Source organism: Pseudonaja textilis, chromosome 3 (assembly GCF_049901715.1).
Source record: "Pseudonaja textilis isolate UNSWEBS1 chromosome 3, rPseTex1.2, whole genome shotgun sequence".
NCBI lineage: Eukaryota > Metazoa > Chordata > Lepidosauria > Squamata > Elapidae > Pseudonaja > Pseudonaja textilis.
In genome coordinates this window covers 121,202,507-121,218,870 of record NC_141992.1, presented here as the reverse complement: position 1 = coordinate 121,218,870, position 16,364 = coordinate 121,202,507, and the positions used below count along the sequence as shown (strand labels likewise).

Genomic DNA, 16,364 nt, shown 5'->3' with positions numbered 1-16,364 from the left:
ACATGGTAAAACTCTTGGCACTTTCCCCAATATTTGATTCTTTCAAATAATTCACAGATTGCTTCTGAGTCTTCGCTGTAGTATTTCTTCTTTAACAGATTTGGAGTCTGTGGTAGAAGGATAGTGAATGCTATTATAGTCACTTGTTTCATCTGGAAGTGCTCTGCATTTTAACACATTGCTTTTGTGCCATGCTCATCTTTCTGTGTAATTATATTTGTTTATCTTTTAATTGGTTCAATTATAGGTTCCTTTCTGAAACAGGGTTTTGAAATCTAAGTTTCTTATGATCACGTAGTGGTTTCTGCAATCCACAATCGTTTTATTTCCTCATGAGATCTGTTAATCTGCCAGACACTTCTGCTTTGGGTATGAATTTTTATGTGCTTGAATTGTCTAGGGCTTTAGACTCATCCTCTTAGCCAATTATGACAATCACCTGGAAGCCTAGGCTCAGAGGAACACATTTAGGAATACATTTAAAGTTTTCTGAAATCAGTTGTTTTTTCAGGGCATCTGATTCAGCGGAAGTGGGAGGATTCCCACTCCCCAGGAAAAATTTTCCACAGATTTAGAAGCAGGCACTGGGTCTAATCTGGACTACATCCCCAATGGGAGAAATAAACATTTCCCCAACACTTATTAACCCTTACTGCTATTTGCATTAAGAGGAAAATTCCTACACAAACACACATATATATGCATTCAATCTGTCAATCAGAATAGAGCTGGAAGAGACCTTGAAGGTCTTTTAGTCCAACTTCCTGCCCAAGCAGAAGACTCCTTACCATTTCAGATAAGTGGCTGCCCAGTCTTTTCCTAAAAACCTTCAGTGATGAAGTGCCTACAACTTCTGAAGGTAACCTGTTCCACTGGTCACTGTTAGGAAATTTCTCCTTAATTCCATGAAGTCAAAGGTCCAAGCATTTGTCCAGCCAATATTGCCTTTCTTGAGCTCCTATTTCTGTTGGATAAGTAAAATTAAATCAGATTCTGCTCCAATCTCCATACCATCTCTTATTTACTCTTTAGAGAAAACCACTTTGGCGTTTCAGGAAAATTATGCACATCTTCTACTGTTGGGATATTTCAGCATTTACATATTATGTCTTGGTAGAGAGACATAAAAAATAATGGGGAGAAGAGGATAGTAAACAATTGCTTTCAAACATTTTAGAAAATTTAATTTGTCTGGCCTGTGAGTGCTTGGTTGAAGGTGAAGAACATTGGTTGCTTTTGACTTTAGCTGGCTGAGAAAAACAAACCACAAATGAATTGCAGACTTCAGCTGTTGGGCATTTTGCCAGCAGCTAAGCTACCAAAGCTGGTTTTCCCATCAACACTTACGCAAAAGATTTTTTAGAAATCAGCTTTAAAAGGACAGCTAAAATTAGATAAAGGGCTTTATTGCTTAAGCCTTAATTAATGAGTTCTTGAGTAATTTAAGGCTGTTTTGCCAATCATTCCCTGCTTTGTCATATACACACATAGACTGCAGTAAAATATCTGTTTATATTTCTGCTATGAGAATAAAATTTTAAAGGTCATGCAAAACTCAAATACACGCAGAGTGTGTGGGAAAAACTCAGCATTGTGACATTATTTATCATGTGTAAATTGTGTTCTTTTATTCTTTGTTCATCATTTTTTGAAGTTTCTCAATTTTCACTCCACTCTGTGTCTCACTATGGTATGAAGAAGGACTCTCTGCTCCATCAATTTTTTTTCATGATTTATTTATTCATATGGTATGTAGCATTCTGCAAATCAAAGTTCTACTTCTCAAAGCATGGTTTCAAGGAACTCTTTGAAGTTAATGGTTAATGCTTGAAGGTATTGTCAGAAATACTAATAATACTAACAACAACAACAACAATAACAACAACATAAGTGGTTGCAGCCCACTGCTTTGTTTGGAAATGTGCTTACTGCATGTTAGACAGCATTCTTTGATGTTAGTGGAGATGGAACAAGCTCACCTGGTTACTTTCTAGCAAATGAGTACTTTGGGATGAAACTTGTCAGTCAATTTGTTAACAGAATCCATAAAAGCATTTCAAATGTGACTATAAAATGCAGAAAGCCAAAAACACCTGCAGTATGAACACTTGTCTCACCTAGTGCTTCTTTTTGCCAATATACTAGCATAAAAAAGAAGAAAATTAGATGGGCTTCACAGAGAAGTATGCTCAGTGCTCGCAACTGTTGAGGTGAGAATTGGAGAGAGTGAACAAAAGGGAAAGGTGAGAGATAGCCCTCAAGCAAAAGCTATGCTTTACCAAAATCCTGTGTCTACCTGAGAGAAAGAAACTGATAGCAGACATGTTTTGGATCTGACTAATGAACAATGGAGGCAGAAGAAGAAAGAAATTGAAGAGAGAGCCTCATGTAGCTCATTTCTGAAATGGAGGAAGAAAGAAAAAGCCTCTTAATAGTTGGCAACTTTTTCCTTTGACCAAAGCTGCTATATTCCTCTTATCTTTTTATACCTTTTCTTTTTGTTCAGTTGGCTTACTGATCAGTTAATTTTAACATGTGATGGCTATTTTAAAGGCAAATCTTTTTAGGCACTAGTTTTAAGTCCCTGCTTTCTTATTTAAATGTTCAAGAGGATTTTTGAAGTTTTCTTCTTTGTATATATTTTTTACTACTAACATATTTATTATTTACTTAAGGTTATTTTTTAAAGAAGTGAGAGAAAGATATACTAGATAAGAAAATAATAAAGGTAGGATAAAAATAAATACAAATAATGTAGTGGGTTTTTCCGCTCTTGTGAGCAAAATTCCAAGTAATAGCATTCCCCAAATGTTGGGCAATATTGGAAGTTATTTTATTTTACTGAAAGTTATCTTTCCTTATGCTGAGTTTGGGAAATAATGGAAAAAATATGGTGCATTAGCAACAGTAAATCTCAGGTAGCTTCTTCCTATTATGCTAGCTAAATATTACATTAATTTACTGCACTAGAACTGGCTTTTAATAAATGGAATTGTAGCAGACCAAGCAAGAAAAGACTAGAAGGAGTATGTCTTCTATCTGTTTTGGACCAAACAAAGTCTAGAGATTAACATTTTTTGGCTTAATGAAGACAGTCATGGTTTTCATTCTTTCTGCCCTAAAAAAATCCTACTTTGATTTGTCTGCCAATAATCCTTGTATATCTTTCTGATAAAACTCAATAGATAAGTCTAAATTTCGAGAGTCAGAATAAACCCCTGCAGAGTTTTGATGTAGCTATTTCATCTCACTGCATGACCACCTTTTTACATATTTCATTTCATCCTGTTTCCCATCAAAGCTGCATTTGGATTACTTTCGCATTAAATCCTTGTTTATAGTTAAATGGAAAATCTTCAGATCCCTGTACTTCCATACTTCTACCTCTAATATGGCTACAGGGTGATCAAATAATTAATATTTTTAACTCCACATAATTTGGTTAGTTGCTGCATTTGATTAATTTAGATTATTCAAATAAGATAAACTGTTTTCTGATTCTATCTTGCTTCGGTACAATACAACTTCAGCTATTCCTTAACTCAGTTGAGATATAAAATCAATATCAACAAAAATCTGCTATTCACAAAAGCATATAGTATACTGTATTTACTTGACGACTGCGGGATTTTTCCTCTTCAGTTAATTTATATAATGGGAGAGTAATTTTAGATTCATTGTGCATTGCTAATGAGGCAAAGAAAGAGATCCTGTTTACTCACTGTGCAGGGTCAGTACAGATTCATCTTAAATTCAGAATAATTTTCCTTTCATATAAATGCAGACCCTGTGGTCTCTTTGTAGCACTGCTGAGGAAAACAGGTGGGAATTGAGTGATTTGTAAAACTCTAAAAAATCACCTAAAATTATGCTTGCTTGACAGGGTGTGATGACATATGACATCCCTGTTTTCTTTCTACCTTCAGACTAGTTGTGACTCCTGGCAACTATAGAGATATGTTCCTGCAGTTGGTAACATTTTTGGGCTGTATTTTGCCCAGGGGTGGGATTCAATTTTTTTAACAACTGGTTCTGTGGGCATGGCTTAGTTGGTGGGTGTGGCTTGGTGGTGATGTGACTGGCTGGGCATGGACAACTCAATGTCACTCACATAGGGGCACGCATCTCCTCGCCTGGCCTCTCAAGACTGTGGGGATGCTGCAACAGTCGTAAGTGTGAAAAATGGTCATAAGTCACTTTTTTCAGAGCCACTGTAACTTTGAATGGTCACTCTACACAAGCAAAGTACCAGCAAAGGAAGAGAAAAAAAACTCCAGAGATGTTCCTGAGACAGGAAGTCTAGTCCTGCCAAGAATATAATAAGGTTTAACGGAGAGGCAGTTTCTGTAAGGAACACCAGAATGTTTCCTTCCTGCCTTCCTTACAGGATTAGTCCAGTAATTTCTTCTAACAACTGGTTCTCTGAACTGCTCAGAATGTTAGCAACCGGTTCTAGGGAATAGGTGTGAAATGGTAGAGTCCCACCCCTGAGTTTGCCAACATCTTCTCCCTAGGGTTGAGACTGAGAGATTGACCTAAAGTCACACAGCTTCTTTTGTGGCCAAGGTGGAATTAGAACTCTTGTTCTTGTGGTTTCTAGCCCGGTGAATTAACCACTACATCAGGTTGGCTCTCCTATGCTATTAAATTATCCACTTTTCCCTTACACTTAAATGTAAGAGAATGAGTAGGGAACTTGGAGGAAAGGAGAAAAAGAATCTTATTGAAGTACTTAATTCTGATGCTCTTTCTCTGGTAACTGATGAGGGAAAGTTGCTAGAAGCTACCTTTCTGATTTGCATTTTGAATCAAGCAGGCAAAAAGATTCAGGGCATTTGCCTTTTCTTTTGAGGCAGCCTTTCTATATACTTTTGAAGTTTGGTTTGAGCATGATTTGAAAATTACTTAACTGCTAACTGATTTCCTCACTTTATATTCTATCTCATGTATTATTTTCTTATCCTTATTGTTTATCAGTGCTTTCTGCCCCAATACTCCTTTCTTTTTTTTTTAAACAAAGTTTTTATTTTTTACAATAAACTTTATTGATAATCCTCCTTTTTTGATAATCTTTTTAAGCCAGTGCTCTGGCTTTGCTTTTCCAAGGACCTGATTCCTCTTATCTTCACAGCCAAAGGGATGTTTATCAGGGGTGGGATTCTACCACTTTTCACCTGTTTGCTAGAACTGGTTGTTAACATTCTAAGCAGTTTGGAGAACTGGTTGTTAGAAGAAATTACTGGCCTAATCCTTTAAGGAAGGCAGGAAGGAAACATTCTGGTGTTGCTTACAGAAACTGCCTCTCCATTAACACTTATTACGTTCTTGGCAGGACTAGACTTCATGTCTCTGGAACTTCTCTGGAGTTATTTTCCCCTCCTTTGCTGGTACTTTGCTTGTCTGGAGTAACCATTCAAAGTTAAAATGGCACTGAAAAAAGTGTCTTATGACCATTTTTCACACTTACAACTGTTGTTATGAGAGGCCGGGTGAGGAGATGCGTGCCTCAATGTGAGTGATACTGAGTTGGCCATACCCAGCCAATAACATGGCTACCAAACCAGGTCCACCCAGTCACCTGACCACCAAGCCATGCCCACCAATTAAGCCACACCCACAGAACAGGTTGTTAAAAAAATTGAATCCCACCCCTGATGTTTATCCACTTTGCAACAAATGTATGGTCACAATTGTGTGTGTGTGTGTGTGTGTGTGTGTCTGTGTGAGTGTGTGCGTGTACACACGCACATGTGCACACATGCACACACAAACACACACACACACACACACACACACACAGAGTTAGTAAAATATATTATGTTAGTTTTTGGCACATTCACTCTTTAGGAACTCTGTTAATGATGGAAATCAAATCTCTACTAGACCATTTAATATCCTAAATACGTGACATACAGCTGAAACTCGAAAAATTAGAATATCATGCAAAAGTTCATTTATTTCAGTAATGCAACTTAAAAGGTGAACCTAATATATGAGATAGACTCATTACATGCAAAGCAAGATAGTTCAAGCCGTGATGTGTCATAATTGAGATGATTATGGCTTACAGCTCATGAAAACCCTAAATCCACTAACTCAGAAAATTAGAATATTGTGAAAAGGTTCAATATGCTAGTCTCAAAGTGTCCCACTCTAATAAGCTAATTAAGCCATAACACCTGCAAAGGGTTCCTGAGCCTTTAAATGGTCTCTCAGTCTGGTTCAGTACGAATCACAATCATGGAAAAGACTGCTGACCTGACGGTTCTGCAGAAAACCATCACTGACCCCCTCCATAAGGAAGGAAAGCCTCAAAAGGTAATTGCAAAAGAAGTTGGATGTTCCCAAAGCACATTAATAGAAAGTTATATGGAAGGGGAAAGTGTGGGAGAAAAAGGTACACAGGCAGCAGGGATGACTGCAGCGTGGAGAGGATTGTCAGGAAAAGGACATTCAAAAGTGTAGGGGACTTTCACAAGGAGTGGACTGAGGTGCATCAAAAGCCACCACACACAGACGGATCCTGGACATAGGTTTCAAATGTTGTATTCCTCTTGTGAAGTCACTCCTGAACAACAAACAATGTCAGAAGTGTCTTACCTGGCCAAAAGAAAAACAGAACTGGTCTGTTGCTCAATGGTCCAAAGTCCTCTTTTCTGATGAGAGCAACTTTTGCGTATCATTTGGAAACCAAGGACCCAGAGTCTGGATGCACTGTAAGATGCTTGAAGTCCAGTGTGAAGTTTCCACAGTCTTGTGATGATTTGGGGAGCCATTTCAACTGCTGGTGTTGGTCCACTGTGTTTCATTAAGTCCAGGGTCAACACAGCTGTCTACCAGGAGATTTTGGAGCACTTCATGCTTCCTTCCATAGATGAGCTTTATGGGGATGCTGACTTCATTTTCCAGCAGGACTTGGCACCTGCCCACACTGCCAAAAGCACCAAAACCTGGTTCAAAGACTGTGGGATTACTGTGCTTGAATGGCCAGCAAACTCGCCTGACCTGAACCTCATAGAGAATCTATGGGGCATTGCCAAGAGAAAGATGAGAGACATGAGACCAAACAATGCAGAAGAGCTGAAGGCCGCTATTGAAGCATCCTGGTCTTCCATAACACCTCAGCAGTGCCAAAGGCTGATAGCTTCCATGTCACGCCGCATTGAGGCAGTAATTGCTGCAAAAGTGGCCCAAACCAAGTACTGAGTACATATGCATGCTTATACTTTTCAGAGGTCCAATATTGTTCTATGTACAATCCTTGTTTTATTGATTGCATGTAATACCCTAATTTTCTGAGATTGTGGATTTGGGGTTTTCATGAGCTATAAGCCATAAGCATCACAATTATGACAAATCATGGCTTGAACTATCTTGCTTTGCGTGTAATGAGTCTATCTCATATATTAGTTTCACCTTTTAAGTTGCATTACTGAAATAAATGAACTTTTGCATGATATTCTATTTTTTTTGAGTTTTACCTGTAGATATCCCATGATAAAATAGAGTTTGCAGTTGTGAATGTCCAAAATTCTCCTTGAGTCATCATCACTCAAAGCAGCAAGGATTAAGAGGGTAGGGCTAGCTGTTCATAATTACTTGCGGCAGACCCTGCATGCATGCTACAGCATCTATTGTGAACATTCTTAAATTCAGACAAGTGCATGGCCAGCATTTTGATAATATATGAATCAAGGCAGTTGGTAACAGTGTGCAGTTCTCACAATGGATCAGCATATGTGCTGCACCTGTGTGCCATCCTAGTAGTGAGACTTCATTAACTATGCAGCACCGTGCCAGAGTTGGGTTCCTGGGAAATCATTAGCACTTTTCTGCTTCAATACGCAGGAATTGGTATATTCTAATAACTTTCAGCTATTCTAGAAAACTTCATCCTTCCATTCCCACAACTAGCACCCAGGTCTTGTTTATTATTTATTTTAATTTCACCTTTCTGTGACTCTCTTCTGAGTCCTGAAATTTATTTCATGGAGATTCCCAGGTGATGACAAAGTCCAAAGTAGCTCAGTGGAAATGCATGCTTTTCTCTCTAGCATGAGGAAGAAAAGCCAGAGGTACTTTTAACTTCTTTTTTTAGTTTCATGCTTAGTTACATTTTGTCAAGGATAGATTCAGTATATCCTAGGGAAGCTTAGTAATCAACAGTTCATCTTTACCTCCAATAATTGCAGTTAAAACCAATTGCCTTTTAAACAAGGAACAGCACAAATAAAGCACATACTTCTTTAATCCAAAGTACTATATTGTGCTAGTTTGTGATATTCGATAAAGAACTTTTCTCAGGAGTGCCAAAATTACTACAAAGTTGACATTCATTCTAATTAATAGAATACAAAAGTTTGCCTATTAGTATTATTGTCTTCCTCAGAAAGATGAGTTCTCTGTACCGGACTCTTTTTCATCACAATTAATATTTATTTCTTTGGACCTTACTAATTATCATAATCAAAGAATTAATTCTGAGGAACCTAATGTCTTATGGAATGAATAATGAGGATAAAAGGAATTGGAGTAACAAAAGTAAAAGTAAAAACAAAAGTAAAAGAGAGGTCCTCTAAAGACAATTTATCTAAGAAGACTTCAGAATGGTAAAGTAGAAGTGATTCTGAATTGTGATAAAGAGATAAAAAAGAAAAAAATGTTTTTGAATGAAGATAAAATGATATTTCAAGAATATAATTTATTATTGAAAAGAAAAAGTGTATCTTAAATGGTATTCCATTTAAGGAATTACTTTTTAAAAAATCATAGGAAAAACATAGGAAACCCAATAATGAATCTTATGCGACTAATTCTGTTTTTTTTTTTTTTTTTAAGAAATGGAACTCTGATAAAGTATTTTTGGGAAAGATCTTTGTACTTTGAAACACATTCAGTAATATTTAGACTGCCATGTACAGAAGAAGAAAAAGAAAAAGAAAAGGAACAATAGGAATATGCAACAAAAGCTTTATTACTTCCCTCTGACTGAGAAAAAATATACAGATTTCAAAAGCTGAAATATCAAAGTCTGTATACTATGTTTTGTTTTCTGAAAAAGTGAGATATTCAAAAAAAGAAGAATATTGTTAACAATATTCCTAATACAAATATATTTCTAGGCGATAGCAAAGAACAATGCACATGTAAAAACACTGATCTTTATCTAACAGGATTAATTATTTGGAAGGAAAAATGAAAGCAAAGGCTAGAAGCATTGTATATGAAGTGATATAAACTATTCACATTGTTTATTCTTTTCTTTGGAGAGAAGCTAGGTTGCCATCTTGCTGTTATTGCTTCATTTGTATTGGAAAATATATGCATGGGGGTGGTGGTGGTAGCTCCTTCCTTAATTAGTAGAAAAAGACTGGGCTGGTCTTTGCTCTCTGTCCTGATGACGCCTGACAGAAGTGTACTTGGACAAAGTACACACATTTGTAACCAGTCTTTTTTCCAGTGGGAATTATCACTTTTAAATGTATGTGTAGAAAGACAGAAGAAAATTCATACCCTATCATGGAGCTGGATTTGTTATCAGATACTATATCTTTTCTGTAACTTGACTTTGTTATTGTTTTCCAAGAACTTGCCCAGATATCCCCAGATAAGATGTGTATCTTAAAATTTCCTCTACTGGCTACTGATTATGTATTATTTCATTTTTTCCTACCATATTACCATAAGATAATGGTACTCATGGGAATGAAAAGTTTTTTTGTGTGTGATTTGTAGTTGTTGTTTTGTTAGATTTTGGGGTTAGCTGTGTTGCAGAATGATTAGGAGTGCCCTGGTAAGTCTAAAATCAGTCTGTTCTAGAGTTTTAAAACTTCAGTCCATCATATCAAATATCCAATTACTTTTGCAGACTTTTAAAAAGGCATAAGATTTATATTTATTTCTATAATATATATTTAGACAGTTATTTTTTAAATTATTCAAACCTTTTGACTACCCTAAAAACATTAGAAAAAATATATAGTAGAGAAGGAGGTAAATGAATTCCAATTCACACTAATTTGGGAAGTGCAAATTAGATTCAGTTGGCTCAAAAAATGCTGTGCCATGCCTGGAGATATCATCCAGGTACTGTTTAACAGTTGTCTTTATGTGTTGCCCAGTAATGTGGAAAGTTCTGTATTTTCCAGAAGAAACGCATATGGGACTGTTTCTACAGTTTTTTTTTTTTTTTTACTTCTCATAATCTGTCTTGAGCTGGGATGACAAACACTATTTATAGAGCCTTGAGCATAAACAAACATGATGTATGGAAATCGTGTTACCTGACCAGTGCTTCAGAACTTTTAATGACTGGTAAACCTTCATAAATAAACTAAATGTGTATATGGGGGCTTCATAATCCTTGTAGTTGTGCTCTCTTGATTCTATTCATCTTGACACACATACTAATTTTAAATGCATAAATATATATACATCTCCACCCAATTCACAGATTCATTCTTTCAAAAGGATTCTGTGGGATACTTCCTTGGCATAACCATCTAATACTGTAAGATAAATGCTCATTATTCAAAGTAGAAAACTGAGACTTCGGTTCTTAGTAATATATAATGTTTTTTTTTTCTTTTCTTTTCCACTAGGTATAAAATGTGTGGCTTCAACAATTAGTTGTGAAGATCACCAATGCTAGCAGTTTCTTCACTAGGCTTTTCATGATGTGAACAGACCAATGGGCAACTGAATCATGGACAAGCTAAAACAAACTTTGGACTATGGACTGTTTTTTTAAATCGGTTATTTCATTCATCCATGGGAGACTATGAACGGATTATAGTGGGAAAGAGAAAGTGGAAAACAGAGAAAGAAGCACTTTGAATTGGAAAGTGATCCTACAATGAGAATTACGAGCACATCTTGCATCTGTCCAGTCCTAGTTTGTCTCTGTTTTGTGCAGAGGTGTTATGGAACTGCACATCATGGCTCCATTAAGGTGACTAGAAATCAAACTAAACATATAGAGGGGGAAACAGAAGTCCACCATCGCCCCAAACGTGGATGGGTATGGAACCAGTTCTTTGTTTTAGAAGAGCACATGGGACCGGATCCACAATATGTTGGAAAGGTAATCTCTCTTTCTAGTGTTGTACAAATGCCTTCTATGCCACAATTAACAAGGGCAGATGTTACACCAGAGCCATAGTGGCACAGTGGTTAGAATGAGATTCTGCTGACTGCCGGCTGCCAGCAATTTGGCAGATCGAGTCTCACTAGCTCAAGGTTGACTCAGCTTTCCATCCTTCCAAAGTCAGTAAAATGAAGATCCAGATTATTGAGGGAAATATGCTCTAAACCGCTTAGATAGGGCTATGAAGCATTATGAAGTGCTATTACTATTGCTATATTTGGTAAATTCGCTATAGTACTTTGACATTCCACAGAAACTATTTCTAGAAAGAACATCTCACTTAATTGTGGAATATTTCCTTATAAACAGCCAGTTATTGCTAATGTGAGGATAAATTCTAGCAATGTAATATTAGAGAATTTATGTTTGTTGTAGATACAGGAGCAATGTGAATTGCATGAATTTGAATTTCACTCTGGTTTTAAGTTATAGTAGGAGAATGTTATAATCCAGAATAGAATTAATGATTAGAGAACCACTGACTTTTTAGAGCAATCTTTATATATGGCTCTGTTACCTGGTTTTGTGTGTTTGTGCATTTCTGTTAGAATATCGGCTGATTTACCCAAATATTTCATATGTTACCAAATTTGTTTTGTATTTATTTAAATTGGGAATAATGCCAGACCTTCATGATTACGAAGTAGTAATGATGTGACAGATAAGAGACAATATTTTAATACCATTCTATAAATGTGAATGATATAATTAAGATACACAGGTGAAACTCAAAAAATTAGAATATCGTGCAAAAGTTCATTTATTTCAGTAATGCAACTTAAAAGGTGAACCTAATATATGAGATAGACTCATTACATGCAAAGCAAGATAGTTCAAGCCACGATGTGTCATAATTGAGATGATTATGGCTCACAGCTCCTGACAACCCCAACTCCACAATCTCAGAAAATTAAAATATTGTGAACAGGTTCAATATTCTAGGCTCAAAGTGTTCCACTCTAATCAGCTAATGAAACCATAACACACGGGTGGGCAAACTTTTTGGGTCAGGGGCCTCACTGACTTTTAAAATTTGACAGACGGGCCGGGTCAGCACAAGATTTTTTGGGAATCACCCCCCCACTCTTCCCCCCATTCTTCTCCTCCTTCCCCTCCCCTCAGAGGCCCCCTGAGTCAGGAGTTGCTACCGCTGGCGCAGCTCCGTGCAGCTCCAGTCCTGCGTTGCCTCGGGAAGGGAAAGGCAAAAAGGAAGAGCCGCGGCGGCGCTTTGCAATGGCAGCAGTGGCACCGGAGGCTCAGGCTCAGCGGCTCCTGGTTTTGCTTTTCCCTTCCCAAGGCAACGCGTGACTGGAGCCATGCGGAGTTGCGCCAGCGGTAGCAACTCCTGACAGCCAGACACCTGAGTGGAGCCCGGGCAGAACTGCCTGTTGCTGCTGCGGGCCCTGCTGCGGGTGTCTGGCTGCCCAAGTAAAGAATCACACCAGCTCAGGGCAACTGTGAGGAGCAAGAGGGAAAGCCAAGGTGCTCATTTCATAGCAGTCAACTTTGCTCTCTTTTGTTCCAGTTAGGTGCTCCCGGCATGCACAAGGAGCATGAAGGGAGGCAAACACTGCACAGATGCGTTTTAAAAGTCAGAGAACTTTGCCCAAGACTTCTAGTGTATTCAGGGGCTACACCTCTCCCAACAATGAGTTGGTGGCGATCTAACAAAATGTCTTCCAGCTCTTAAAGATTGACTTTAAGAGCGCCCCCATGGAAGAAGCCAAGAACGAGAACAAAAGTAGAGGTGGCGGGGGCAACAAGGGCATGTGATGGGTCCCTCCACGGTCCCCTCCCAGGTGACAGCCAGGGTTTTGGCACCTACTTTTTTCCTGAGAGGTGCGGTGTCTGCCTCCCTTCATACACTTTGTGGAGGGACACACATGCCCCGTCACCCCTGCCGCCACTACGTTTGCTCGGCTTCTTCCACGGGGGCACTCTTAAAGTTGACCTTTAAGTGGTCCAGGAACATCCACCCACCTGCCCGGCACATGCCCTCCCGGAGCATGCTTTCTTCATTCTCCTGGAGAATGTGCCTCTTCCAGCCCGGCCTGGCCTGGCCAGCCAGCAGGTGACCACAAGTCCTGGGGCTTGTCGCAAGATGCCTGCAGCATGCTCTGTTCTATGTGTCAGGCCCAGCAAGTCCGAGCAGCCGGCGCATAGAACAGGGTGGTGCCAGACCACTGGAGAAGCAGAGCAAAGCTGGAGATTAGTAGCTGCCTCTTTCGGCACAGAAAGCTTCCCCCAACCAGCCAGCTGGTCTCCTCCTTCTCTGCTGAGACCAGCCGAGAAGCATGCTGCCAGGCAGGGTCCATGCAGCGCAGGGCAACACGCCACCGCCCGGCCCTGGTGAGGGAAAGCAGTGGGTGTTCCCTGGGCGGTGACATCAGCCCCACCACCAGGGAAGTGGCTGCCCAGCTCTGTGTTGTGTGTACGATGTTTTGGCGTGCGGCACAGGGTCTCTTTTGGCAGGCCCCCGACTTTTTTTTTCAGAGGGGAATTTTTTTTTTTTCAGAGGCGGGCCGTATTAAAATGACCAATGGGCCAGATGTGGCCCGCGGGCCGTAGTTTGCCCACTCCTGCCATAACACCTGGAAAGGGTTCCTGAGCCTTTAAATGGTCTCTTAGTCAGGTTCAGTAGGAATCACAATCATGGGAAAGACTGCTGACCTGACAGTTGTGCAGAAAACCATCATTGATAGCCTCCATAAGGAGGGAATGCCTCAAAAGGTAATTGCAAAAGAAGTTGGATGTTCCCAAAGTGCTGTATCAAAGCACATTAATAGAAAATTATATGGAAGGGAAAAGTGTGGGAGAAAAAGGTGCACAAGCAGCAGGGATGACCGCAGCCTGGAGAGGATTGTCAGGAAAAGGCCATTCAAAAGTGTTGGGGACTTTTTTCACCTGACCTGAACCTCATAGAGAATCTATGGGGCATTGCCAAGAGAAAGATGAGAGACATGAGACCAAACAATGCAGGAGAGCTGAAGGCCGCTATTGAAGCATCCTGGTCTTCCATAACACCTCAGCAGTGCCAAAGGCTGATAGCTTCCATGTCACGCCGCATTGAGGCAGTAATTGCTGCAAAAGTGGCCCAAACCAAGTACTGAGTACATATGCATGCTTATACTTTTCAGAGGTCCAATATTGTTCTATGTACAATCCTTGTTTTATTGATTGCATGTAATACTCTAATTTTCTGAGATTGTGGATTTGGGGTTTTCATGAGCTGTAAGCCATAATCATCACAATTATGACAAATCACAGCTTGAACTATCTTGCTTTGCATGTAATGAGTCTATCTCATATATTAGTTTCACCTTTTAAGTTGCATTACTGAAATAAATGAACTTTTGCACAATATTGTAATTTTTTGAGTTTCACCTGTATGTTTTATAATATATGTTTAGATATATGATATCTAATCATATATGTTTAAATAATAGGAACACTGTGTTTGGATCTGTGTGTTTCTCTGTGTATTTCTGTGTGTTCCTGTTATTTTCAAGAAATTATGAATGCTACATATGTGAAAGAAAGAAAGTGCAGTTTGCATATATGAAACTATTGACTGTTGCAAATTAGAGGGTCTCCCCCTCATGATTTAATGAATAATTCTATACTGTCAGATTTTGCTATTTTGAAAATAAGTATTTCAAATCAATAAGTGATGAATAATTAGTTCAAAATCAATTTGAGAACTCATTAATGATAACGAAGCATAAGTTCACACTCACTCCTATTTCACATACTTATGCCAAACAATTTCTCTGAAATGTAACATTGGCTGTATGTATCCACATTAGCTGCATTTTGTAAGTTATGGGTTCTTATATGATCGCTAAAATAATTTAATAACCTCAGGTAGGCCAAGCCTTTTCTTGCCTACCTGAGCTTGAGTCTCAGGTAAAATAAAACAAATGTAAAATAACCCACCCACCCTGGGGGGAGGGGGGGGGGTTCTGCCCAGAGTGAAGAGGACTGCTCTCACCATCTCTCCATACTGGTCAACCAATTAAGCTTATAAAAACCTGAAGATTAGTCCTCCAGTGAAAGTACTGCACTATGAAGTATGTTTTACTTCTGTTTTAGGAATATAGACAGAATAAGACCATCAGAATGGGTTCAGTAGCTGTTTTAAATTAATTTTGCAAACAAGGTTGGTAATGATAAGGGGAGAGGGCCTTAAAAAGATTTAAAGTTTCAAAACACCATGAAATAAAAATAACGGATATAAATCAATGCAAATATCCGCTTAGGATTTAACCAGTCCTTAAATCTAGAACAGATCTATGAGCTGGGTTTTTTATCAGATCATACATCTTTCCCATGACTTGACTTTGCTATTGTTTTTCAAGAAGATATGCCTTTAAGGGTCTAGGTATAACAAATTCCAGAGAAAGAGAGGGGAAAAAAGTCACACTATTATGTTTATTTGCTCTATATTCAGATGCTTTTTCCCAAAAAAGAAAAACTTAGGTCTTATTGGACTAAATAAGAGGCCCAGCAACCAAGTCCTGAGTTGTTGCTATGTCAAAACCACTGGCTTTCCTTTGAAAGCATATTATCCCTCTACAACTTATACATGATTACACATTGTGGAAGTTTCTGAGGATAAATGTGCACATATATGCTTCAAAAAAGGTATCTTATGTTCTGCTTGAGGTAAGGTGTGAGGGAATGAAGCTCCTCTTTTAAAACTGACAGAATTATTTTCATGCAACCATGGAAAAAGGCTTGCTGTGAACAAGACTTATCAAAGAGGGAACAAAAAGTTACCTGTGTTAGATCTGGGAGGATGGTTTAAGAACGGAGGCAAGACTCAGATAGCAACAACAGCTCTTTATTAGTGACTTCAGATCTGAGCAACTAATCCCAGCCACAGCAGCCCCTTATATAGGGCTGGCTGCGGCTAGGCAGCCAATGAAGGCGATTTGAGTTTGACGCTCTTGGCAGGGCCAATCGCGGCAGCCCGTTTACTGGCCAATTGCATCAGTCTATGGCGACCAATCACGATCGGCTATCAGCGGGCCAATCAGGTTTGCAGGCTTCGAGCCTGCTAGTCCTGAACACCCCTTCCCTCTCGGTTCCGTTTAAGGGGTGGAGTAATATAGTCTCGCAGGTAGGCAGGTCTTCGCACCTGTCTACTTGACTTACGCAATTCCAGTTGTCCATGTTCAAATCCGGGTTCAGATGGACTGCTTGCTGGATCAAACAG

The 16,364-nt window shown here is 39.0% G+C and overlaps 1 protein-coding gene across 4 annotated transcripts in view; it reads left to right on the top strand.

Moving 5' to 3' along the window:
• Positions 1–16,364, top strand: part of CDH18 (cadherin 18) — a 653,626-nt gene that overhangs the window by 434,035 nt on the left and 203,227 nt on the right. For 3 of the 4 annotated variants that reach the window (XM_087930730.1, XM_087930731.1, XM_087930729.1), the window contains one exon: positions 10,602–11,083. In XM_087930730.1, coding sequence (XP_087786856.1) covers positions 10,856–11,083 — 228 coding nt within the window. In that variant the 5' untranslated portion in view covers positions 10,602–10,855. Of the gene's footprint in view, positions 1–7,964; positions 8,076–10,601; positions 11,084–16,364 lie in introns of those variants that run through there. The other variant, XM_087930732.1, reaches the window with a different exon arrangement.